Below are 25,559 nucleotides of genomic sequence, written 5' to 3' on the forward strand. Positions count from 1 at the left end.
TGCTATTTTTTTAATGACTTTTCCAACCTAACTTCACCTTTTTAGGGTGGAAGACCACCTTAAATTCAAGGTTTCGTAAAGAACATACCTAAGTCTGGGAACTCTCTTTCCTCAGTCAAAAGACACTTTCTACTTGTGGTAAGATATCATAATGATTTATCAACAAACAGAGCTCCACGGAGCGCCTTTGCTCAGTTGACGACTATTCGCGTCTCACCTGTGGTTTTTTGGTCAATTCAAAGCGTAATTTCCATAGAGTTTAAAAGCAATTTACAGAAATAAACCGAGCGGGGCCTAAGTGGATAAACAGAGGAGTTTGAGTGAGGAATTTTTATCAAATATATTTTGATTTCCACCTTCAAGTAGGAAACTTTTACTCTCCATATTTAACGCTATAATTTTCAATGTCACACAACCTATCGTGACACTGAAAAACAACAGTACAGAAGTCGATATAAGTCGTGTATGAGACATAGGTATTTGTGGGAAAAGGCGCCGCTGCACCAGCTCACGATTACTCAAACTCGTTCAGTTTGTCTAATGTCGCCGAGCTAGGTTATTTTTCAGAGAGATAAAGGAAAATTCAACGACTTATACCCACGGTCATTGACCGTGAGAAAAGACAGTTTTGCAAATTAAATCCTTTGTTTTGTTACGTTCTGACCCGTTGTAGTTGGCACAGTCTCTTTCGTAATATATCCCAGATCGGGGCAGCCCCCTGATTACGTCCTGAATGATTCAAAATTCAAAACTTATCGTTTCTTTTCGATTTCGACACTTGCTATTGAATTTTTTCTAAACTTGTTAAGCTTCACAAATGGAATGGCAAAATCTATGGGAAAAAATGATTCAAAAATGGAACTTACTAACAAAGGCAAAATATTGTACCTGAAGAGTGAATCTCTGTAACAAAATGACGGCGAAAAAAAGGATAAACAAAATGATCCGTGCGATACCTGTGATAGTCGCAAGTGAAAATCGAAACCCTAAATATACTTGTCTTAAACGAACAAGAAGTTATAACTACTGTCAAACGATCACCCTGATAACTAAACTAAAGGATCGCTACACTAGCTCAAGCAACTCTTTCTTTCGGGCTGACAATATTTTCCACTCGGTTCAGGTCGAACGATTCAAATAGATAGACTTTGAACAACGTCCTGAGGCCTCAAACATGTTGAAAAATTTATTCAAGTATCTTAATGAGATGCAATTATTCGGTCGGCAAGTAAATTTTCGTGTCGGATCGTAACAGGCCAACAGGCGCGGATCGAACTTAGCAAAGAATTTATTCAAGTTTCATCTTGAGAGATAATTTCCTTTCAACTACTACATTACTTTAGCGTGGTATTGGAAGGCGGTATTCCACGGTATTGGACGTGTGTGAAAGAATCAACAAAATGCTACGTACAGATTCTTATTTTAGCTGAATTACGTCATGTGTGAAAAAGCGGGCACTGCGGGGGTTCGCCGCACAAACAAAGACGAAATGCAGAATTCTTGAAAGCGAAAGTCGTTTTTACAAACAACGATGGCGTTCGCACAAGAAGAGAGTCGTTTGAGCCCTTTCAGAAAATTGCTGCTTAACTTTTCATCGGAACTTTCATCTCATGACTTGGAGGGGTTAAAATTCGCTTGCATAGACCTTATCCCACGTGGAATGATAGAGAGCGTTTCCAGTGGATTAAAGTTGTTTGATGTTTTGGAGCAAGACGGTCAAATCACTCCTCAAAATTTATCTCTTCTGATGGATATGTTGTCAACGATTGGAAGGAAGGACCTCGCATGGAAAGTTGAGCATTTTTTAACATCCCTCGTGAATGATGACTCTGACAGAACAACCTATGGAGTTAACTATAATGGTATGTAGTCTAAGGAAAACGTTTTCGCGTCAGTTCTGTGTCTAGATGTCCGGCAGCCGAACAGGATTTTCAAAATACTCCGCTTCCGGCAGTCCGATAATTTCTCAATTTCGGGTCTATGTACGCAAAATAGTCGATTTGTCCAATGCCATTTTTGTTTGCATCGCGAAGAAGTTGTCGATTACAGTTCTCAATTTGTTGTGTCGATTTCTCTGACGGCTCCGCACTCTATGCAAATCTTGGAACCATCAGACTTTGAAATTATTTGAGAGTCTGCGGGGACTACCGGACAGGATTTTCAAAACACTCCGTGTCCGGCAGTCTGATAATTTCTCAATTTTGAGCCGATTTACGCGAAATAATTAGTTTATCCAATGCTATCTTCGTTTGGATCGCGCAGAAGTTGTCGATTACAATCCTCAGTTTGTTATGTCGATTTCTCTTACCGCTCCGCACTCCATGTAATAGTTATCGGCCTGGAGCGAGGGGTTATGTGATTTATTCCCCTTGTGCGCCTGAGGGCAACGCAAGAGGGGAACAAATCACATAACCACGAGCTGAAGGCCGATAAACGGCTTATTTTTACATTGGCGGGGATTCCTCAATGGATGCAATCTTTCTTTTGTTTTTCAACACTCCATGCTGGCACTGGTGGGATTCTCAAGTTTGTCGGCTAATTTAATTATGTTAGTTTTTTAAAATCACATTTCGAATAAGTTGTTCGTGAATGCTAGGAACAGGCTAGCAATGTTGAGTGATTCAGAGTCAGAACTGTTTGTTACTCAAAGCAGTTTTAGTGGCAGCACCTCAATTGAGCTTTCGAAAAACGACTTTGAATCTATTTGCAGGTGCAAACAACGAGAAAGTAGTTGACAATTTCAATTTACGCACCGAGGATCTTTTGACCGACCTTTTTACAGATAAAGAGGATCCCGGCCGAGGGATCACTACTGTAAGCTACAAGGAAATTCAGGCGAGGAATGATGCAAGAATACCACAAAACACTAAAAGGGTAGACTGTTCACAGTCCCCCTATTTTTCCGTGGGATTGTCGAGACCGGTACGCTTCGATGGAACCGCCGCCATCTTGGTTTGTAAAAGCGAGCGCGATCTGGGGAGAGTGTCTAAACTACCGAGGGGAGCGGGAGTGGGTGTTAGTATAGTGAGGGAGGGGAAGCGAAAAAATAGAGGGACTGTAACAGCTTCTCACCGTCTCGCGTTCAAAAGGCCAGTTGCACCAGCAACGGCAACACCTCATCGGTCAATTAGGCAATAGTAGTTCTGAAGCGTTTTTTCCCGCCGCCTCCCAACTCCCCTCCCCTCCCCTCGGTAGTTTAGACACTCTCCCCAGATCGTGCTCACTTTTACAAAACAAGATGGCGGCAGTTCCATCGAAGCGTAACGGTCTCGAGAATCCCTCGGAAAAATAGGGGGACTGTGAAAAGTCTACTAAAAAGGCAACTTCATGGAGTACACGAGTTTGGGATGACTGGGTTACGGAGCGAAACTCGTTACCAATAAATGACAGCGACACTTTAGTGGTGGCTCCAAACAGTGGAATTTTAAATACACTGTGTAATTTCGAACTGTCGTTTTGGTTGAGCGAGTTTTATATGAAGTAAGGAAGAAAGATAAGAGTGAGAGTAAATACCCTCCAAATTCACTGTATTTACTGTGTACAGATTTGCAGCGTTCAATTTTAGAAATCGTAGCGTCGTATTTAATATTTCCAAAGAAACATTTGTAAATTTGTTTCTTCATAAAAAGCTAATTTAACCGGCGAGGGGGTTATGTGTTAATATGCAAGGGGGATAAGTGACTAATACCCCTTGCATATTAACACATAATCCCCTCGCATTTAAATTAGCTGTTCATTACCCCCGCTCTTCCCTTCAAACAATCAAATCCGCACCCAGCTTTTCAGACAGTTGATTTGGGGGTTATGTAATATATTCCCCCCGAAAAGAACAAAGGAACCCGGGCTCACGTAAAAATAAGCATCATCAGACTTGGAAATTATTTTCGTGTTTGCGATGACATAGAGTGCGGTGACGACTGTAATTGACAACTTCTTAGCAATCCAAACAAAGATAGCATTGCATAAATCGGCTATTTCGCGTAAATTGACCTGAAATTAAAGAAATTATAAGACTGCCGGACACAGAGTGTTGTGAAAATGTTGTCCGGCAGTCATCGCAAACACGCAAATAATTTGATGCATAGAGTGATGATGCATAGAGTGCGGAGCGGTCAGAGAAATCGACACAACAAATTGAGAACTGTAATCGACAACTTCTTCGCGATGCAAACAAAAATGGCATTGGATAAATCGACTATTTCGCGTACAAAGACCCGAAATTGAGAAATTATTGGACTGCCGGACACGGAGTATTTTGAAAATCCTGTCCGGCTGCCGGACATCTAGACACTTTATAGACCTTTATAAACATTTATAACTAATATCAGGTAGTGTAGAATCATGTTCATTTGCGGGGTTCAATAAATCAAAACAAAGTGTTACATTTTACCCTCGCCAAAAAGTACGTTGGTTATTATTCATTGGCATAGATACAATTATATTTTTTATCGTTTGTCTCAAGATCTAGTCACTCGATTTATCAATTGCGACATTTAGACCGCTTACTCAGCGCTACGATAGCTAGTCTCAGGCGATTCCGAGGTCGTCTGGTCACGGTCGCCCTTGATATCTTCAGGAAAAAGAGGGACTGTGGGAGGGGAAGGCAAAAACAATCCATCGAACGCGAAAAGATGGCGGCTGTACATTTTACCACAATACCCTGCGATACCAATAGGCACACAGGAAGCCATATTTTTGCGAAATATTTGAGGATTGTCCAATACTCACCACTTGTTCGGGTCGTGAAACTGCCTTTTGAACTCGTACGACTCGTACGAGTTGTAAAACAGTAATTGTTCCACTGCTGAGATTGACGCAAGAAGTGAAAGTAGTTACACTTCCGTTGAATTACATGATGTTGCTTTTAAATTCACGGGGTGGATGTGGAAAAATGAATCTCATTAGGGAGACTTAAAAAATATTGAGTATGTTGTTTTATGAAACTCAGAAAGGCCCTAGCATCGTACGAGCGGACGAAACCATTGTCGAACCGACTAAGAGAATTGTCGAGAGGAAAAATGCATCTTATTAGAGAGATTTAGCAGATATCCAGCACGATTTTGTAAGGCAGGAGGGCAGTAGCTGAATTTGTTCTCGAGTCGTACGAGTGCATGGGCACAAACATTGTCGAGTCGACAAAGTAGGCCTTTACACAAATATCACGTAAACTCGCCTAAATGTCTTTCCGGAAATTCTCAAAAAATTGTCTAAATATCCCAAAAAAATTTGTAAATATCTCAAAAAATCCTCTAAATATCTCGAAATATCTCGTATTTTTGTTTTTAAAATAAGCCGATTTTGAATCCCTTATGCTAACATTTCCCCCAGCAGGAGCTGAAAAGTATACAAAAGTACACTACTATTATGGAAATAAAGCAACTTTCAAAACAACATGGATGCAAAGTTTAATGTTTTCTCACAAATGGGTTAAACAGTTGGTATGTCTATCATGTGTATAGCGACTATGACTGAGTATTCTGCCAAGAAAATAGCAAGAAAAAGCTGGAAAACGGCTAGAAAAGCTATTAATCTTTCTAGTAAATATCCCCAAATTTTCTAAATATCTCAAAAAAATATCCAGATATTTGTGTAAAGGCCTACGACAAAGTAACTTGTCGAGTGGAAAAATGCATCTCATTAGGGAGACTTAGAAAAATATCAGTCCGTGTTTGTAAGGCAGAAGGGCCCTAGTAATTGATTGTCGAGTCGTACGAGTGGACGCAAGAATTGCCGAGTCGACGAAGCAAATTGTCGAGTGGAAAAATACATCTCATAAGGCCTAGGCTTAGGAATTAATATCCAGCACGATTTGTAAGGCAGAAGGACCGTAGCAATCAGTTGTCGAGTCGTACGAGTGGACACAAGCATTGTCCAGTCAACAAACAATTGTCGAGTGGAAAATGCCTCTCCTTTGTGAGTGTCCTTTGAAAATATCCCGTATTTTGTGTAAGGCAAAATGGCCCAGTAATCTGTTGTCGGTCAGTCGTTCGAGTCGTACAAGTGGACATAATAATGCGGTTGTGTTGGTTATTGTAGGGGGGGGGGGGGGGGATGAGGCATCTCATTTCTCATTTTAAATACTTAGGCGCAGTTCAGACGCCGAACTTTTTATGAGCCGAACCCCCGGCCGAACCTTATACGTTGAATTAAGTACACGAAAACTTTGGCGTCTGAATCAATTGAGAACGGCTGCTTCAATTTGTAACGGCTCAGCCGTTCTTCCCTATTTAGGCCCGTCTAAACTCTTTCAAGTTATTTGCTTCAACATGCATTCAACACACTTGTTGAACCAAATGTCGGATGCGTTTGAACAGGCCGTTCAACATTGTTGAAAGCATAAAAAAATGTCGAAAGCTTGTTGAAAGCATGTTGAATCAAATTTAAACTGGTTTAAACTTTCAATCAACATCGATTCAACATTTTCTTTGCTCTTGAAAATGTTGAATGGCGTTGAAACCGTTTGAATACTCTGTTCATCCAACATTTGCCCAACATCCGTTCAACGTCTGTTGAACTAATGTTGGGCAAATGTCAGTTGGAATCGTCTAAACGTGCCTTTAGTTGAAAGGGTAAGGAAATTAGTTGCTGAGCCGTTGACAAATAGTGTTGTAGAGTGTTCAAATGCTGTAGCGAATTTTTTTTGAAAATTTTCCAGGATGAGCTGGAACCCATCATCACTCGTTAGTAATAATATGGCTAATTAATCCAACATTTGCCCAACATCCGTTCAACTTCTGTTGAACTAATGTTGGGCAAATGTCAGTTGAAATCGTCTAAACGTGCCTTTAGTTGAAAGGGTAAGGAATTAGTCGCTGAGTCGTTGACAAATAGTGAGTGTTCAAATGCATCTCTGTAGCGAATTTTTTTTGAAAATTTTCCAGGATGAGCTGGAACCCATCATCACTCGTTAGTAATAATATGGCTAATTAATTAATTAATTAATTAATTGCAATCCAATGTCGAGTTGAATCATCTTTGAGTTAAAGAGTGAGTTGTCTTATGCTTGTTGCTTTACGCAGTTTCTGATCTCACGCTTTTAGAACGAAAAATACATATTGTGTGTAGCGCGTTTGTGGTCTCACGCTTATAGAGTGTTTTCATTCACGTGACTACCGGCCATATTGGTTTACTGAAACAAAAGAAAGTATTTGCATAAAAATAGAGTTCAATTCCCTGAGGTTTAGTTTGGGACACCAACTTGGCCTCCATTTCTTTGTTTTGGGACACCAACATGGCCGCCGTGACGTGATGTGAAAACACTCTCTAGAACGAAGAATATACATTGTGTGTCGCAAGTTTGTGGCCCAAAGAATATACACAGTGTGTGTAGCGCATGTGTGTTCTCACGCATATAGAACGAAGCATATAGCTATTTGGACAAAGGTTGTCCAAAAAAAAAAAAAGCGTAAAAGTGTACGCGACAATGCCGAAAGGTAGTCTGGGAAATACCCAATGAATTTCAATAAGGGCTCAGAATCCATATCGCCCGCCATCTCAAGTCTTCGCTGCACGGTCGAGGCATTATTGATTCTGAGCAGTATACATTGTGTGTCGCGTGTTTGTGGTCTCACTCTTGTAGAACCGAAGAATATACATTGTGTGTAGCGCATGTCCGCCCTCACGCTTACAGAACGAATAATATATATTGCTGAGTATGGCGTGTTAGTGGCGTCGCGCATTTAACACGAAGAATATACGTTGTGTGTAGCACGTTTGTGGCCTCACGCTTGAATGCCTGTATCGTTGCCTTCTTTTCTTAGTTATTTATTTCCGTTCCATACTTCAACAAGGGTGTGCTTTAATTTAGGTCTGTTACTTCAGCAGGCGTGTTTAAGAAGGGGTTGTACATTGATGAATTGCTGGCTTGTTTCCTGTTGTTATTTCTTTCAATTCCCTACTTTAGGAACGGTGTGTTTATTTAATTACGTTTGCTACCTCGGCTACCGTGTTTTTAGAACGAGCCATATAGTGCATTTATCAATTACCGTCTTTCCTCCATTGCCTCCATCGTGGCGTTGTTTTCTTTGTTTTTTATTTCCATTCCATACTTCAACAATGGGGTGTTTATCTACGTTTGTTGCTTCGGCAGGCTAGAATCCTTACTTAATGAGATTCACGACTTGAACGAGTCGTAAGACTCGAACGAATTGGAAGGGCCAGGACCTTCTTTAATGAGATACAATTTCACCACTTGAACGACTCGTACGAATTGAATAGGCCAGGACTTTCTTTAATGAGATGCATTTTCACCAAATCGTCATGTTATTTTCATGTTAAGTATCACACTCACCATTTGCACCAGTCGTTCGACTCGTACGAATCGTACGACTCGAATCCTCGCTTTCACGACTCGACAAGTGGTGAGTATTGGACACGCCTGAAAAATTCCCCTGTACTAACAACATTGTTTATGTATGGTTTGAAGTTTTGAGAACTTTTCTGTATGCTTTTATGAGCGGCTTTATGGCTTTAAACGCTAAGAATTGTGGCCGGTAAATGTACCAGTCGTCATTTTTTTTTCTGACTACCTCCAAGGTTCTCTCTGAAGGCATTATCGTATAAATATTTTGAATACTACGTTTTAAGGTTCCTTTGTGGGATGCTAGACTGGAAAAGGGCGGAGAGGTGATTTCTCCCAACAGGGAGGTGTGACGGTTTTTTTTGTTTTTAAAATTTAGGAATTTGATGTTACTTGGTAAGGTCGAGGGCGGCCCTTGACATTATTTAAGTATTATTAGGCAGGAACAAAAGTCGGACCGGATCAACTCGGACTGCCAGTCCGGGTCGGATCAACTCGGATTAACTACGATCGCCTCGGATCATAAAAAAAAACATAAAATTAAATTAAATTGAAACTTTTACCCATTTGAAGGTTAAAATTCCGGTCAAAAATGGGCCAAATTAAGAAACACTCGCGACGTTTCTCCGCGTCGTGCTGTGTAGTCAAGCCGCCATTTTGTATTCTAAGTTCCAATTCCTCTCGGACTCGTCTCGAGATCCCGCCGCGTCGATCTCCACGATCATGGACCCAGATGAAGGTAAAATCTAGGCCATCTTTGTCAGTGAATTTGTATCCGTCCACCAAAATGATAGTTTCAGTAATTAAGAATGTATATATCTGCCAATTGTTCACAGCACGCGATGTTTTTTTTTTTGTAAGAAAGCAAAGAGGGCGATGTGAGTGTTGTGCACGTTGATCACATTTTGGTGGACGGACACAAATTCACTGACAAAGATGGCCTAGGTTTTACCTTCATCTGGGTCCATGATCGTAGAGATCGACGCGGCGGGATCTCGAGACGAGTCCGAGAGGAACTGGAACTTAGAATACAAAATGGCGGCTTGACTACATAGCACGACACGGAGAAACGTCGCGAGTCTTTCTTAATTTGGCCCATTTTTGACCGGAATTTTAACCTTCAAATGGGTAAAAGTTTCAATTTAATTTAATTTTATGTTTTTTTTTCATGATCCGAGTCGATCCGAGTTGATGCGATCTGGACTGGCAGTCCGAGTTGATCCGGTCCGACTTTTGTACCTGCCTAGTATTATTTTAGATTTAGCTACAGACGCTATGTTTGAGGATTGAAGTTTTTGTTTTAATGTGATATTAGGTAATACAGATGAAGACGAGATTGAGGTCCAGGATGGATCTGGCAAAAACACTGATTCATTAGGAAAGAAAACTGCAGTCCCAGGAAAAAGAAAAGCCAATGTATTAAAAGGTTAGTTCTTGTAACATTTGTAAATTTTAATTTATTTTTGAAGTATGTAGAGGAGGATGAATACCCCCAGTTGACCAGTAAGATGTGAATGGGATATGAATTTAAACCACAAGAACGTAACCATAAGGATCACTGTTGTTTTCTAGAATTTTCCTTGTGGGTCCCACACGTTTCAGAAATATTCTTCAATGGTCACAAAGGTTCCATTTGCTGTTTATTTCTCTTTTGTTTTCCAATAAATTAATCAAATTTATAATCTGTCTGGTGAGTCAGATGAAATGGACAATATAGAAATTGATGATGTGGTTACTGATGGAGCTGGTGATGAGCCAGAGAGGAGTGGTACTGCATCAGCAGCAAAAAGAACGAGAAGCGTTGCCATGGATCGTCCTTTGGGTGAGTAGTGCAGTGTGTGTGACTAGTACTGTTCCAGGGTTTGAGTTTCTGTAGCATGATGAAGCTTTTACAAACCTTATCCTAGGGGGCCAGGGGCTGTTTTCAGCTGGTACGGTCCCTATAACCATAAGGATATGTGATAAAGAGGTGAAGTAGGAGGGGGTTGGGTGGATATAATTACAAGTGAGATTGTAGTTATAACCTAGTGCTTCCTTTAGTGGTCAAGTTGTTTCATTACCCTACTCACAATAGTTGGAGTTGAAAAGTAACGATATTTGAGGTCACGGTTTGAAAGATTAATGGCAAAACTCTCATCTTCTTTCAAGGACAGTTTTAAAGGCACATGCAGTTAAAGTCAATGAGGATTATTTAAGCAGACCAGATTTGGTTAAATCTAGTGGACCATGGTTAATATCTACTGATACCAGAAACACATATTATCATTTAAGCGGTGGTTCTAAGGATTCATATTTTTCTTCCAAGAATTGTTTCTCAAGAGGCAGACCAATCCATATGCCTCGCCATCCTCCACTATCCAGGGCCCAGTTGTTCAAAGGAAGATTCAACTTACCAAGAATAAAACTGGAATTTGATTCCAGGTTTAATTATGAATTGCTAGAAGTTTTCCCCAAAGTTTTGCACTTCAGTTGTCTACTTATCTTGACCTAAGGTTTGGGAAACCTTTCTAACTACCTAGATGAAAAGCTTGGTTAACTTTAAATCCTGGATTAGTATTATTTACCTTTCATATACCTAGGCACTAATGTCAAAGTGTGAACAGATTAGATGGACTTGTGGTCCTAAGGAACCCTTTCCTCACGTCTTTTGGAGCAGCAAAACCATGAAGTTTAAAATGAAAAAAGTGGCATAATATTTTTTGCTATTGCAGACGAAAGTCAAGTACTTCATGTAGGAGAAGCATCTTGCACTGCGACTGAGGCATCATTTTCCAGTGCCCCTGATACACGTTCCGTAAATAGTGCCCGAGATGGAGGTCAAGAGGCTTTTGTTATAACAAGAACTACACCAACGTTACCTGGTACAGATAACGGTGGGTTAAATATCTAATTTTAAAGAATTATAAAAAAAAATACCTTTTGAATAATTCAGATGCCTTTTCTCTGCAAATTTCCTGTTGTTTTACGCGGTCCTTTACCAAACGACCCTTCCTTTTCTCTCCATATGTAAATCCCACATAATCTCGCTATCACATGTCATTTCATTGATATCATTTTCACTTACAATGATGTTTCCCTCAGCATTTAAATTTCAAGTTGTAAACGGAACCGGTCAAATCAATGTAACAATATCAACCTGGGCCCAGTTGTTCAAAGTTCGATTATGCTAATCCTGGATTAGCCTGAACTTCGAGTTTAATTACTAACCAATAAGGAGTTTTCGAAAAGAGTTTTGTCCTTCAGTTTTGACTTAGCCTTTTCTTTGCCTCTACCTTAAAATTTGCTGTTTAAGGCATTTTTAACGAGCGAAATGAAAACCTCGGTTAAGTTTTAATCGGGGTTTAGCGTTAATCGACTTTCGAACAACCGGGCCCAGGAAATTATCCGTTTAGTAGAAAACATTGTTTTCAACCAGTGATTCACAGACTCACTTAAAATATTGTCATCATCGGACCATGCATTACAGCGTTTGATAGCCGTTTCAAAACCTTTCCATATCTTATTTTTTAACTTTCAAATTTTGATATATTTTTGCAATTTTATCATTTAGCTTTAAACTACAAGCTGCACCTTTATTGGTAACAATCGTTTATTTAATATTTTCCTCTGGCTTAAGAGTTAAATATCTACAAAATTTTTAAATTATCAAGGAGCCTCACAAAAACTTTGAAGTAAGCTGTGATTAGCTGGTATTTTATCTAGCGAGGAATAACAGTCTCCAAGCTGCGGTGTAGTGCAGGACTAAAGTGTGGGACACCTGAAACAGGCCCTCAAGTTATCTTAACCTAATGGCATTTTTCTTTGTACTCTAGCGAGTTCTACCTTCGGTGTTAGGGGACCTGTTCCTATACCTGTTCACGCTGCTGCTCCCGTGCCTGCTGTGGCAGCATGTCCACAAGCACAAACCGGGCAACATTCCCGGCTTCAACATGATTTATCTGTCACACCAGCACCTGTGCGATATGTGAACTATCTTGCTTACGAAGGCTACTCTGTGGAAATCATTGGCGGGAAACACTTCAAGACACCTGATGGAGAATTTGTTGAAATAAAGAGCGGCACACAGTATAAAATACATGTTAAAAATTCACGTGCTTATGGTAAGGAAATATTCAGTTTCGTTACCGTGTGTACAGCTCACTGAAGAGTCATTCAAAATGAAAATAGAGTACTATAGTCACGGATTCTAATGAAAATCCGAGGAGATTCAAAATCTAGCCGCAACTGTGTGAACTTTGCCAGGGTAAGTGGCCAGAGTGCCTCGGACTATAAATATTAGTCAGGCGCGAGCGAGAGTTTGGAAGACGTTTCCACGATTCTCTCGTTTCGCTGAGCATGAGGTTGCAACTATGATCGATTAAAATTAATGAAATTTTGCACATCAATCTAAAGTTTACACTCAGTCACTATTCTGTATACTTACCGTGACTTGATAGTGTCAAATTGAGCAAATGCAAGCCACCGAAACACCGTTTTTGGACACTTCTTTTATGTAGTGGAAATACGATTGGGCTTCCGTTATAAAACACTCTATCTTTCTCTTGTCTTGTGTCCTAAAGGTTGTAATTTGGACATTTCGATTGATGGCTATGACATTGGAGGTTGGGTTGTAGATGGAGGACAAGAGTTATCAATAGAAAGACCAGCTTATGAAGCCAAGAGGCTCACCTTTTACCGCGTGAAAACTGCGCCTAAGGAAGCAGGTATTGAGCCAGGTCGATCAGAAAATGGCGTCGTGAAGTGTGTTTTCACACCAGAAGCCTTTCAGAAAGTTACAGTAATCATTCCTGGTTTCCCTGAATCGCTAAAAGTTGACATTGCTCCAAGTGCGACAATTGGTGATTTGAAATACGAGGTACAGAGCCAGTTGAATATTTCTCCTGACCCAGATCAGATTCTTGCCCTGAATGACAAAGTGATGTCAAATTCTACTCGTTTGAGGTCAGTTTTGATTAAAACATACAATACGACGTATTTTAAGTCCTCCATTCTCGAGCAATATCATTATTAAAAATAAATAAATAAATAAATAAATAAATAAATAAATAAATAAATAAATAAATAAATAAAATAGAAAGTGGTCGAAATTAAGGGCGCATTCTTCGAATACCAATCAACCCGCAGATGACTGAGTGAACTGAATCTGCATTCTCAACTTAGACGTCCTTCCTCTGAATTCAGCCCCTGGCCATTTCAGCCACATTATGCTACTTAACCCTATCTATACCGGAGGGTTTTTTTTTTTTTTTGGGCTTTTGGGGGGCGTGCGGTGGGTTCACCCCACCTTCCCCTCCTCTTTCATAACTTCCATAACTTCGTATTGTTGTTTCTATACTTAATTTGTAAAATCAAGTTTTTGTCTTTTTTCTTTAAAAACAGTCACGTGCGTAAGTCAAAGGGAAATCTGAGATTAATTGATTCTGAACTGGAGATTACCGTCGAGGCGTCCACCAATGAAATCTTTCCCGTTAAGATTCGACCAGGCAAAGCAAAAGTCATTGACGTGATGGAGCAAATAGAAAGGAAACTGGGAGTGTTCATCAGGGACCAAAAGTTGTACCATGGAAAAGCCAGATTGTCAAAAGCACCACAGAGAGGCCTTCCTGAAGAACTCATTTGCAGTTTGCAGCCGACTGTAGTTGTCATTGTCCCCGAGTTCATTTTCATAACTGTAGAAGATTCAGTTAGTGGCAATTCAAGCATCGTGAAGATTGACAAAGAAAAGTCATTGTCAGATCTAATGGAAGAAATACCGTCGTGCAGAAACCTGCAAGAAAATGAAGAGGCCATGTTCTATGTCAACGGAAAGAAACTCTGCGCTTCCAAGGACGAAGAAACCCTAACAAAGCTCGGTATTTCTTCTGGATCAAAGACGGAGGTGAAAGTAGAGATCACTTTCATTGACATCTACGTCAATGGTTTGCCGGATATTTTACCAACGCGCAGTTTTGTGTTCCGATGTGATCCCCAGGAGACATTCAGGGATCTGTTAAACAAAGTAGTAGAGGCAAGCAGCAACACCGCAAAGCTAGATGGAGCTACATTTTCAACGCAGGAGAGGATCTTCGATCCTGAAAAAGATATTGGTCCGCTCCAAGGTAAACTTCCATCTTAAAAAAAATAAAGCTCATTCCTGTTTCCAGACGTCAGACAAAAATGGCTAAATTTTATACTCATTTTCGGACTGAAATGGACAAAAAAACATATTCTTTAGGGCAACACATACCTTACGTTGCCTTACCTTAGCTTACATAAGAGAGCACACCCCCAACTTGAATTTTTTCGGGCTGTTTTCGATAATAACCGCCTTCAATAACTCTCCGAAACGTTTTATATCTATAGCAATCGAAAATTTCTGCGAGTCAATTGGAATGAATTACCGAAAGTGACACATGTCATTGAAGATCTTGAATAATTAGTTCTTTATACATTTTCCTTAAAATTAACTCTCTCAATGAGGACACTCTGTAATACGGAGTCCGTAATAACGAGGTTTGGCTGTAGTTTTTTGTGTATTTCATGCACAGGATTATTGTTGAAGAGCTTTTTTGAGTTTAAATGTAGACATATTCACCATGCCACTGGTTAGCTTGTTGCGTCTCCTAGAAAAGAACACCTTGTGACTTCAGACCGTCAACTATATAACCATGAGTCACAAGAGGATTTTGATTGATCACGTTTAAGGGAATGTTATCGTGTAGTTTCTATCGCACAAGTGTACCAGTTGATGTGCTAGTTATGTTCTACAATGGTACATCGTAGGTCATCAAATCTTAATCAAGCTCAGCACCACTTATTCCGTTTGTATTTCTTCCTTCGCTAGATTATGGCATTGAACATCGTTCTACACTTGTGCTGAAGCTGGCGGAACTACAGTCAAACGAAGACACTCAGGCTACAATATCTCATGAAGCCCAGTCTTTGAAACCCGAGAATAACGATGAGATGTAAGTACAAGGGCCCTGCGCTTACTTCACAATTTAATTTTACTGAGGAGCAAATAAATGGAGTACACTAGTTAGCAAACTTCAGCCCGGTAGTTTGCCGCACAAAACTGACGTAAGTGGTTTTTGAGAAAAAGTTTTTATTTAAAGTGACAGTTATCAGTTACACGTGGTTTTGTGGAGATTTTTGAACGTTACTTCGTAATTTGAGCGACAGTTTGCTATCACCTCTGCAAAGGTATCAGCCAAACATCAGTTCGCCTTCTCGTACTTTTTTGCATATTTGCATAAAATATGGCAAACAACCAGTTACTTTACCAAAAACTGTAAACTAATACACCCCTTGGCCTAAAATTAGGTAAAAACGAGTCAAAAACTCCAAAGAACGCAAACACGGTCTTTTCCACGTAGAGATAGTCAAAAGGAAAATGGCAAACATTAATAATGGCAGGAAAACCATGATCACGTGGTCATTCTGACAGTCTGCTTTCACCATTTTCAAATTAAAATAAACCTGATCCGTAATCTATTGGCAGCCAACTAGGTACAGTAAAAACAACCCAGTTCCCAAGTTGTCCCCGCTCCAAAGGGCGGAAACAAGAGAACTCCCTAGGCCTGGGAAGAAGGTTGCAGTAAGAAATCTTAGCAAACGATTTAGCGAGTTGTTTTCCTTAACTACAGTGATCGTTATAATACGCAAAGCAGCTAAACAGAATGCGGACAAAACTAATTTAGAGGTATCAATTTATTTTTCAAGAAGTTATTTTTAAGAAAGTACACTAGCCTCAGAATAAAAAATAATAGCATAAAAAATAATGCGATACCAACTGTTACAAACTTCATTAGTTTGTTAATCTCACTTTATAATGTAAAAAAGAAAATATATATATCTGCAATTTTATTTTACAATGGAAGCAATTATCTTTTAATAATCGTGGCTTTCTGTGTATTTTTTTCCAAATTCCCATGAGCGTAAATTCGATTGGGGTGTTTAAATTAGCAGAGGTGTATAATGTAGTAATGTTTAAGTAATGTAAAGTTTGTATCCCACTTGGGGCGTAAAATGTCAGTGAATTAAGAAAAAATAGTGAGTCCTGGATGGGCTCCTAACTAGCCTATGTGGCTGGTGGTATTGTCCTCGCTGAGATAAAGGTGTACCGCCAGCAGACAGATTCAAGAAATGAATCGGACGTGTGTGACCTGATGACATGGGCGGTGCAAACTGCGAAAATGAGCGGTGGGGGTGTCTCAGGCGCCAGTACTAGATTTTCCTTTGCGTCATATTCTTAGAAGGTGAATGATATTTTATGGTCACTACCATATAAATGATCGTGTGATCTACCTTTTGTAATGCAGAAATCTAAAGGAGACCATTCCATCTAGGCTTGGATGTGGTAAGTTTTATTCTTAAAAACAGAGATGGCCGACGGCTCGAAGCTATTAATGGTTTTCATGTGACGTTATGGCAACCATCTTGGTGGACAGGAACAATGACATTTCTCTCCTATGGGAGTTAACTCCATTTTTATGCAAACTATGTCAGCAAATTTTCTTTTGTTTTGTCCACCAACATGGCGGCGATGTAAACCACCTATAGGACCTTAGTTACTAGTTTTTTTTTCCAAAAACCGCGCGGTTTTTGCATGCGATAATTAACATTTGGCTATCATGAAAATTTAACTGTCGCGTAAAGTTTACTTGTAACTTTAGTAAACTTAAACAAAAGTTTTCTTTCGCTCTCAAATATTTCTCCTGCGGAAATTCGTGCAGCAAAAGACCAATAAATGACAAGATGTCTCACATTTTGAGTCAATAGCTTTTGGAAGAGTCGGAGGCTTAATAAATTCATTGTAAACCCTAAAATACCTAATAGACCCTATGCATAAATGGTGGCCGATTTATTATTCTTATTTATATATGTTAATTATACCTAGTAGCCTCCTTTTATAATAAAATTCTATACAGTTTTGCACATTCTTACGGGGCTAAGAAAAGAAAGCATGCTGTCTTGTATTTGACTGCCTTAATGGAACTGTATGCTCTCCTTTTAAGAACTATTTTCAACGAGTGAATCATAACGCTTTAAATACTAGAAACAATGGGAAAGCAGCAAAAGTGCCCAAGGTCAAACTGGATTTTGCACGCCGTAGTTTTTATTTTTAAGGTGCCTCGATATTTGATTCTTTGCCTTTAAGTCTGAGAAACATTAATTCTAGATTTTTATTCAGGAAAGCCTTGGACGATTTTTATCTGTAAATTTTTACTGTAGTTCTAAATTAGTACATGTTTTGCTTTTACATATTTTAATTATTCTTATTTGTAAGTTTTTAATTCTTAGTCAACAGGACCCCGTTGATAACAGTATTCTATACTGAGGGTTATCCTGTATAAATATTCGATTATTATTATTAGTATGGCCAATTTTAATGGAAATAAAAACATAGTCCAAGTTTAGCTGTGCTGAAAACGGCAACTATAGGCCGGCAAACTAGGAGCCTTGAAAGGTCTGGATAGCCAGGTATAAGGGAGGTGCGAGTGAGCGTGCAGTAACACGAATTTCACGCTTCATGTTGTTGGAATCCCAGGCTGGTACAACTGAGCACAAAGCGAATCTGAAAACGGGTCAAATATTTTACCACTTTTTATCAACTCCCAACACATGGAGCCAGTTCATTCAGTTTCCTGCATACTTCTTAATTAAAGAAGTTTAATTTTTGACTTATTTAAGTGTTTGTCTAGTTATCTATATAAATATTAAGCTATTTACTCGGGTCGTGAGGCCACGAGTTAAGTTCTCGGTTGCGTTTTTTCTTATTCATTTATTTGTTTATTTATTTATTTATTTATATTACTACCTTAAATCATTTCTGTTCAAAACTGTAAATATCCGGACTTGAACAATGATGACGGAAAACGGTTGCAATAGTTTGCAATGATCTGAAAGTGAAACGCATTGTGTGCTTACGTAATAACACAGTCACGCAGGGCAGTTTATACCTTGATTTGTATAATATGTCGCTTGTATCTTGCAGCTGACGATACAGATCACTTTCTTCGCCGAGTCACTGTTCGCGAACGCTTTACAGCCGACGCCATTTTGATTCGAAAGAACAGTGACTCGCAGAATACATCGGGGAAAGGGAGGGGGAGCGAGGGAAGCAAGAAAAAATTAGGGAAGTTCCGGGCCCTCCCCTCCCCTTCCCCGATTACGTTGGCCACACAGGCTACGTCGTGAAGGCCACATTTAAGTGTTCTACGCTTTCTACCAAATCTTGTGGTGATCACTGACATTGAAAAACGTACAAGGATAACGTACGCGTGGTGCGTAAAGTTACTCTAGATCTTACCGGAAAATACGATCCGTCGGTGACCCGGCGTCACATAGATAAATACCTGGACTGTAAAAAAATGTTTCTGTCTCCAAATGAAAGGTGAACACTTTAGGATTACAGCCTGAGGATTTTAAAAAGCATCCGTATGACAAATGTCGTTTTCCCATGTAATTCATTCTGACAGCAAGTAATGCAATTCTATCTGGTGGTTACTTATTGAAACACTATATCTCTGTATCTATCGATTTGGGGGAGTTAGCGATGCTGGAGGTAATCACTGCTAAAAGATCGTAGGCTTACGCACCACTCAGTCAAATATGGCCCGAGTATAAGCTGATAACAGCTTCTTGTTTTTGTTTGTTTGTTTTAAAGGAGAACGGAAGATGAAATTGGAACTTTCTTTACCTTTCTTGACATGAAGCACAATATGCATATTAATTAAATATCCCAATATTTTAGTGTTTATCTACCTTTTAACCTTACAATGATAACGAAAAGTTCCACGCTGTTTGCTTATTGGACTTCCGCCATTTTGACCCCCATCTTGGAGCCTTGGATACTTAGCATTACGTCACTGCGCTCACTTGCAGACGCGGAAGTGGTTTGTAAATATAAAAACACAGAAAAAAAGAGATGTTCTGTTTGACAAAATCATAAGGGGGTTCGATTGACTACAAGAGCATTTAACCTCCAATAATTCAGGGTTTGAAATAAAGGCGAAAATAACAAGTCGAGGAAAATTAATGTGAACGTTTAGCATCAGTGACAGAACCAGAATCCGTATGATCAAATAAATATATTATTTGTTTACATACATGTTATTCATTTCTTGTGGCGCTCTCATCCCGCGCACTTGACTCAACCCCCAGGATGGCAGCCTGTAATACCTCTCTATGTGAGCAAACCCCTTGAAAGCTAGGATGCTGTGTTATACAGCGGAAAGGCGGATAAACTCCCACATCTAAGCCTAAATATTAAACACAAAAATTTAAGTTATTAATTAATGTGACAGTCGATCTCGCAAAATAGCAGCAAACAATAGAGTCACTTTTCAATGAGTCTAGGATTCTTTATTATCTCTTGAATAAAGAGTATTCTCCTGGAATTCTGTTCACAGGTTCATCGATCCCCTGGCAACATAAACATTTCCTTTCTTGTTGCCCTTCGCAGTTCGCAGTTTCCCTCTCATCTCGCGCGCTTGACTCAACCCCCACGATGGCAGCCTCTAATACTTCTATATGTAAGCAAACCCCTTGAAAGCTAGGATGCTGTGTTATACAGCGGAAAGGCGGATAAACTTCCACATCTAGATCAAATATTAAAAACACAAAAATTTTAGTTATTAATTAATGTGACAGTCGATCAAGCAAAATAGCATCACGTTGTATTTTCTCTTTTCGGTTCTTCACCTTCACTTGCTTCATCCTCCAAACTGGAGCTGTTTCGCATTAGTTCAAACGAATAAGGTTCGAATTCGGCCATTGCAATGGATTAATGGACAATATATAAAAATAAAAACAGCGACCATACACAAGTTTTAGTATGAAAACACACTCGCATCCCATCATGAAGAATTGCTTGAGCGCAGCGAGGTCACAACATGGCGACTTGTATTCCTTTTTTGGAAGTAAGCATAATGAAATATGCACAAAATGGCGGACGTTCAATATCGCAGAATGGTTAGGAATTTTTTGAAACAAAACATTACTTTTTATTGTTGTTTCTTAATAGTAAATGCTATTTCTGCGAATTTCACAAAAACTTGGACTTATAGCCCTCCGTTCTCCTTTAACACAAAACAAAATCCCTTCAGCAAGTTGAAGGATTTTTTTTTATTCAATTAATGTATTTTAAATTAAGTAACTTCCTTGAACATTTAGAGTGTAGCCTACGGTCCACTTGCAAGGGATGGCCAACAAAGTTTGTGGACTGCACGCTCGGGATTGGAATTTCTTTTAAACTCATTTAATCAGATCATTTCACTTGCTATGGATCGTTAAAATTTGTTTGTGGCACATGTTACTTAATTTTATATTTTGTTCTCTTTTATGTTTGACGGGTGCAGGTTCTCCTAATGATGAAAGTAAGTAACGGATCTGTTGATACTGTCATTAAAAATGTTTTTCTCTCAACTTCGTTACCCATAATGAATTTTCGATGATTTTCGTCTTTAGTGTTCAGCGGGTGGAATGAAACTCCTCAAAGTCGCATAAAAATTATATTTCTTCAAGGCAAACTGCAGAAATGAAGTCAGAAAACATGGAAATTTTCCAGCCTTGTGAATGAGACTGCTCCACCTATTCATCATAGGCCATCACATTGAAAGTTGAAAAGTTGAATATTCAGTGGTTTGTATAGTGTAGCCGGCTTGGTAGGCTTCAAAAGGCAGGAAGGGGGAGGTGCGGAGGAACGTGAAGTGTGACGCATCTCGTAGTTCTCCCTCTCGAAATACCCCCCCCCCCCCCCCCTCTAGCTTGCACCGCCTTCAGTTGCTAGCTAATAAAAGTGATGAAATAAAAATTAACGGCAAAAACAAAAGAAAATTCCAAACGCCACAAAAGTGCCACACCATTTCACACTTGCAATTTATGAATTTATGGTGTTGCATAAACAGACTTTTCTGAGTACTTTTTAAAGAACTGGTCGAACAGGACCCTTGCCTATGAATAAATTCCTAGAACATTGTTTTACCATTTTAAACATCCGAGAAACCCTGTCAATATGGGCAGGAAATATTCTCATCGAAATTGTAAAAGTCATCTCATTGTAAAAGTCAATAACTATTTTTTTTTCAAATTTATGCAGGAAATTAAAATCTGTAATAATTAACAATTATTCCACGAGCACGCGTTGGATATGAGATGATAGATAGCCAACGAGGCGCGTAGCGCCGAGTTGGCTATAATCATCTCATATCCAACAAGCGCAAGTGGAATAATTGTTCTATTAAAACAATCAAGAAATATTGCTAGATCTTACTGATTTCGCTGTGCAAGAACAACCAGAAGGCAATTTAATGGCCGCCATTTCTCGGCCATGGTATGATGGCTCATATACCATGGCCGCTAAGCCAATCAAATCCCTCGAATTGCATTATACAATGATTCAGTTTTTAATAATGAAAATTATAACATAGCGCGCGTGCATCCTGATCTAATTCCTATTGGCGTCATCATGGTACATTTCTCAACATACGCACGGCCGTGCGTCCATCCGATGACGTGTGCAAGTCAGATGGGGAAGTATGCGCGCGCTGTGTTATTAAAAAAAATTTACAGAGAGACAACACTAAAAAAATGTATATTTATAAGAACTTGAAGCTTAATGAAACGTGAAGATTAAACCGATATGAGAAACCATTTTTGCCTTTTTTTTACAGAGCATTTTGTAATTAATCTGGAACAAATCCTGTTTTCCAGGAATCCTTTACGTAATATATCAAACACGAGACACAGTGTTTCATCACATATCAAACACCGAGAAGAGAGTTGAAAATACGAGGCGTAGCGGAGTATTTTTGACGAACTTCGAGGTTTTTTTATATTGTGATGAAACACTGTGATGAGTGTTTGATATAACTTCTCAAAGGAACTGATTTTGAAGGGGAAATAGGATGCAAAAACGAGGAGTTTTTCATCATATATCTAAACACGTCACGGTGCATGATTTCCTTTGTCTTTGGCTTTTGAATTATTAATGGAGGTCGCTTTGTTGTTTGTATCGTTAGATTCAGTGTTCTTGCAAGTTTTTCGTCCTGTGTAAAATTGGTCGTTTTACGTTACAAGGCGACCTGCAAGGGCTGGATCCTTGTTTTGTGTCTTAAAACTACACTTTTTCTTGCAAAAGTGTTGCGACTTTGACAAATTGCACCTATAGAACAGCTGCGATTTCCGTGTCATATGTCGGTTAGGAAAATGACACTAACCTACCCGTAAAGGATTTCTCAGAACTGTTTTCCGAGGAGTCTCTTAATATATTCAAAAGTGGCCGCTTGCCGTTTATTCCGCTGTTGCTGTACCACGTAAATGATCTGAGTGTTATAGCTTAGTCCAAGTTTATCTCTGCTAGTAAACTACAACCATAGGCCATCAAAGTAAAAGGTAATATTCAGCGATCAGTAGAGAGTAGCCCTCTTAAAAGGTTTGGAGAGGCAGGGAGAAGGGAGGTGCGACTGAGCGTGCAGTGTGACGAATCTCGGGCTTTACGTTCTTGCATTGCCACTCTGGTACAGCTGAGTACAAAGCGAGTGGGAGTCTGAAAACGGACTGATTTTTTTTTTTCACTTTTTATCAATTCCCAACACATGGGGCCATTTCATTCAGTTTGCCGAATCAGATACTTCTTATCTCAAGAAATTTCATTTTAAATCACTTCCGTATTTTTTTCGTAATTAATCTTTATGGATATTTCGCTATTGTTTTAGTAAGTTTTAACGCACGAGAAAACCTCTTTTTCAGTGTAAGATGACTTATTGTGATCGACGAAGAGAGAACGCACTCTTAATTGCGTTTGGAGTCAAGATTGTATGAAACAATCAACGAATGAATGAATGGATGTTGGGTCTCGTTTCTGGCATCCCCCGCAGATTTTGCAGGGGCGGATAAAATCATCACCAACTTTGCAAAGGAGAGAAAGCCTGGGTTCGAGATTATTGAAAGCACTCCCTTATCTTTGATTATTACTTGAATAAACGATTCTTAGTTGTTCTTTTTATATTCAATGCATTTAAAATAAAGTTACTTTTCTAACATTTACTTCTTCCTTTCTTTTCATGTTCAACTGATGCAGGTTATTCATGTAAGTAATATCAGTATCATATGTTCATCAGTTATTCTTATGTTCGGTTTCATGAATCTTCTTCATGAAGTTTTTTTCCTGTAAGCTCTACACTTGAAATCTCACGTATGCACAAGCTGCACGCTTTTTAATCGACTAATTTATTCTTGTTTTCCACGTTACCATGCTCCCACCAATAGCAAAGCACCACTGCTCACTAAATAATTAAACAAAAACAACCATCAGTTCCTTGATTCAAATCTCTTTGCTGTGGCCTATTTACCTTTAGTTATCAACTTCATTTTAAGTTACTTAGTTGTCTTTTTTTATTTAATGCATTCCAAATTAAGTTACTTTTCTAACATTTACTTCTTGCTTTCTTTTCATGTTCAACTGATGCAGGGGATACATGTAAGTAATATCAGTATTAAATGTTCATCAGTTATTCCTATGCTCGGTTTCAAGAATATTCTTCATGAATGTTTTTCCTGTAAACTCTAAATTTTAAAATCGCACGATTTCAGCGCAATGGCGCTATAATTTGTAGTTTTATGAGGTAAGAAAATAACAATAACCAACTGTGAAAGGATTTGTCGGAGTTATTTTCCACTAGTTTGAAAAACAAAGTCGCCAAAGTTGCCAAAGCTACCCATCGGTGGCGAAATGCGCCAATTCTTTAAAACACGTGGCTATCCCGACTGCATTGTCAATTTGGGCTGACCAAATGTTTCAAATGCGCGTTCGCACGTTGCAAAATTTGCACTTTCTACAACATTTTGCGACCGAGGCGATCTATTAAAATCACTGATCGTTTTAGATGTACCTCTGCTAATGTTATTCATTGCTCAAAATGCACTTTATGCAAGCCTTTACACTTTCAGACAGAAATGAACGATTTGGCGAACCTCACCGAGAAACCTGAAAAAAGGGTTAGAAGAACCAATAAGGTTTCAAATCGGCGCTCTTATTCCCCACGGACTTGACAAACGTTTTTTAATCGACTAATTTATTCTTGTTTTCTACGTTACCATGCTCCCACCAATAGCAAAGCACCACTGCTCACTAAATAATAAAACAAAAACAACCATCAGTTCCTTGATTCAAATCTCTTTGCTGTGGCCCATTTACCTTTAGTTATCAACTTCATTTTAAGTTACTTAGTTGTCTTTTCTATTTAATGCATTCGAAATTAAGTTAGTTTTCTAACATTTACTTCTTGCTTTCTTTTCATGTTCAACTGATGCAGTGTGTCCATGTAAGTAATATCAGTATTAAATGTTCATCAGTTATTCCTATGCTCGGTTTCAAGAATATTCTTCATGAATGTTTTTCCTGTAAACTCTAAATTTTGAAATCGCATGATTTCAGCGCGATGGCGCTGTAATTTGAAGTTTTATGTGGTAAGAAAATAGCATTAACCAACTTTTAAAGGATTTGCCGGAATAGGCCTTATCACGGTTTTCGACGCCATTTTGACGTTTAGGCAAACAGGCTGGAAATAACAGTGTTTGTGTGGAAATCCGATGTCAAATAATTTTCATAAAACATCACTTCTGAAAAATTCATGAATTGGAAACTTTTTGCACTAGGAAAAGGAATTTAAGAAAAAAAATGGAGGGGTGTAGCTGTGCCAGAAAGCGTCCAGTCGTGTTTTGAACTTTCCATACATTACACTATATTTTTTCCCGCGAACTATTTTTAGAAGCAGTTCACGGCTGGTTCGCTATACAGACAAATGTATGGAAAGTTCAAAACACGACAGGAAGCTTTCTGGCACAGCTACATCCCTCCAATTTTTTTCTTAAAATCCTTTTCCTAGTGCCAAAAGTTTCCAATTCATGAATTTTTCAGAAGCGATGTTTTATGAAAATTATTTGACATCGGATTTCCATACAAACACTGTTATTTCAAGCCTGTTTGCCTACTCGTCAAAATGGCGTCGAAAACCGTGATAAGGCCTATTGTTTTCCACTAGTTTGCACCACAAAGTCGCCAAAGTTGCCAAAGCTACCCATCGGTGGCGAGAGCGTTACTTTAAATTACACGAAATGCGCCAATTCATTAAAACATGTGGCTATCCCGACTACATTGTTAATTTGGGCCGGCCAAATGTTTCAAAAGCGCGTACACACAAAGCAAAATTTGCCTTTTCACCTTATCTTGGACGATATGGTAAACACATTAACTTTTTTGTACTAATTTTTCCAC

The 25,559-nt window shown here is 39.0% G+C and overlaps 2 protein-coding genes across 2 annotated transcripts in view; both read left to right on the forward strand.

The window, feature by feature from the left end:
• Window positions 1-25,559, forward strand: part of LOC146460849 (uncharacterized) — a 93,802-nt gene that overhangs the window by 50,080 nt on the left and 18,163 nt on the right. The window lies entirely within an intron of this gene.
• Window positions 1,497-20,681, forward strand: LOC146460850 (uncharacterized). The gene is made up of 10 exons (XM_085087520.1): window positions 1,497-1,862; window positions 9,615-9,725; window positions 9,999-10,121; window positions 11,011-11,172; window positions 12,112-12,399; window positions 12,859-13,240; window positions 13,679-14,397; window positions 15,123-15,246; window positions 16,600-16,637; window positions 20,641-20,681. The coding sequence occupies exons 1-10, from the start codon at window positions 1,532-1,534 to the stop codon at window positions 20,664-20,666; spliced, it is 2,304 nt and encodes a 767-aa protein (XP_084943646.1). The 5' UTR covers window positions 1,497-1,531; the 3' UTR covers window positions 20,667-20,681.

The sequence above is a fragment of the Pavona decussata genome, unplaced genomic scaffold (genome assembly GCF_977016875.1).
Source record: "Pavona decussata unplaced genomic scaffold, jaPavDecu1.1 SCAFFOLD_207, whole genome shotgun sequence".
Taxonomy (NCBI): domain Eukaryota; kingdom Metazoa; phylum Cnidaria; class Anthozoa; order Scleractinia; family Agariciidae; genus Pavona; species Pavona decussata.

What these genes read in the sequence shown, in the direction of transcription:
- LOC146460850 (XM_085087520.1), top strand. Translation starts at nt 1,532, where the DNA reads ATGGCGTTCGCACAAGAAGAGAGTCGTTTGAGCCCTTTCAGAAAATTG. An exon ending in TAAAAATTCACGTGCTTATG is followed by an intron (nt 12,400 to 12,858) that starts GTAAGGAAATAT and finishes TGTGTCCTAAAG; the next exon opens with GTTGTAATTTGGACATTTCG. An exon ending in AGATATTGGTCCGCTCCAAG is followed by an intron (nt 14,398 to 15,122) that starts GTAAACTTCCAT and finishes TTCCTTCGCTAG; the next exon opens with ATTATGGCATTGAACATCGT.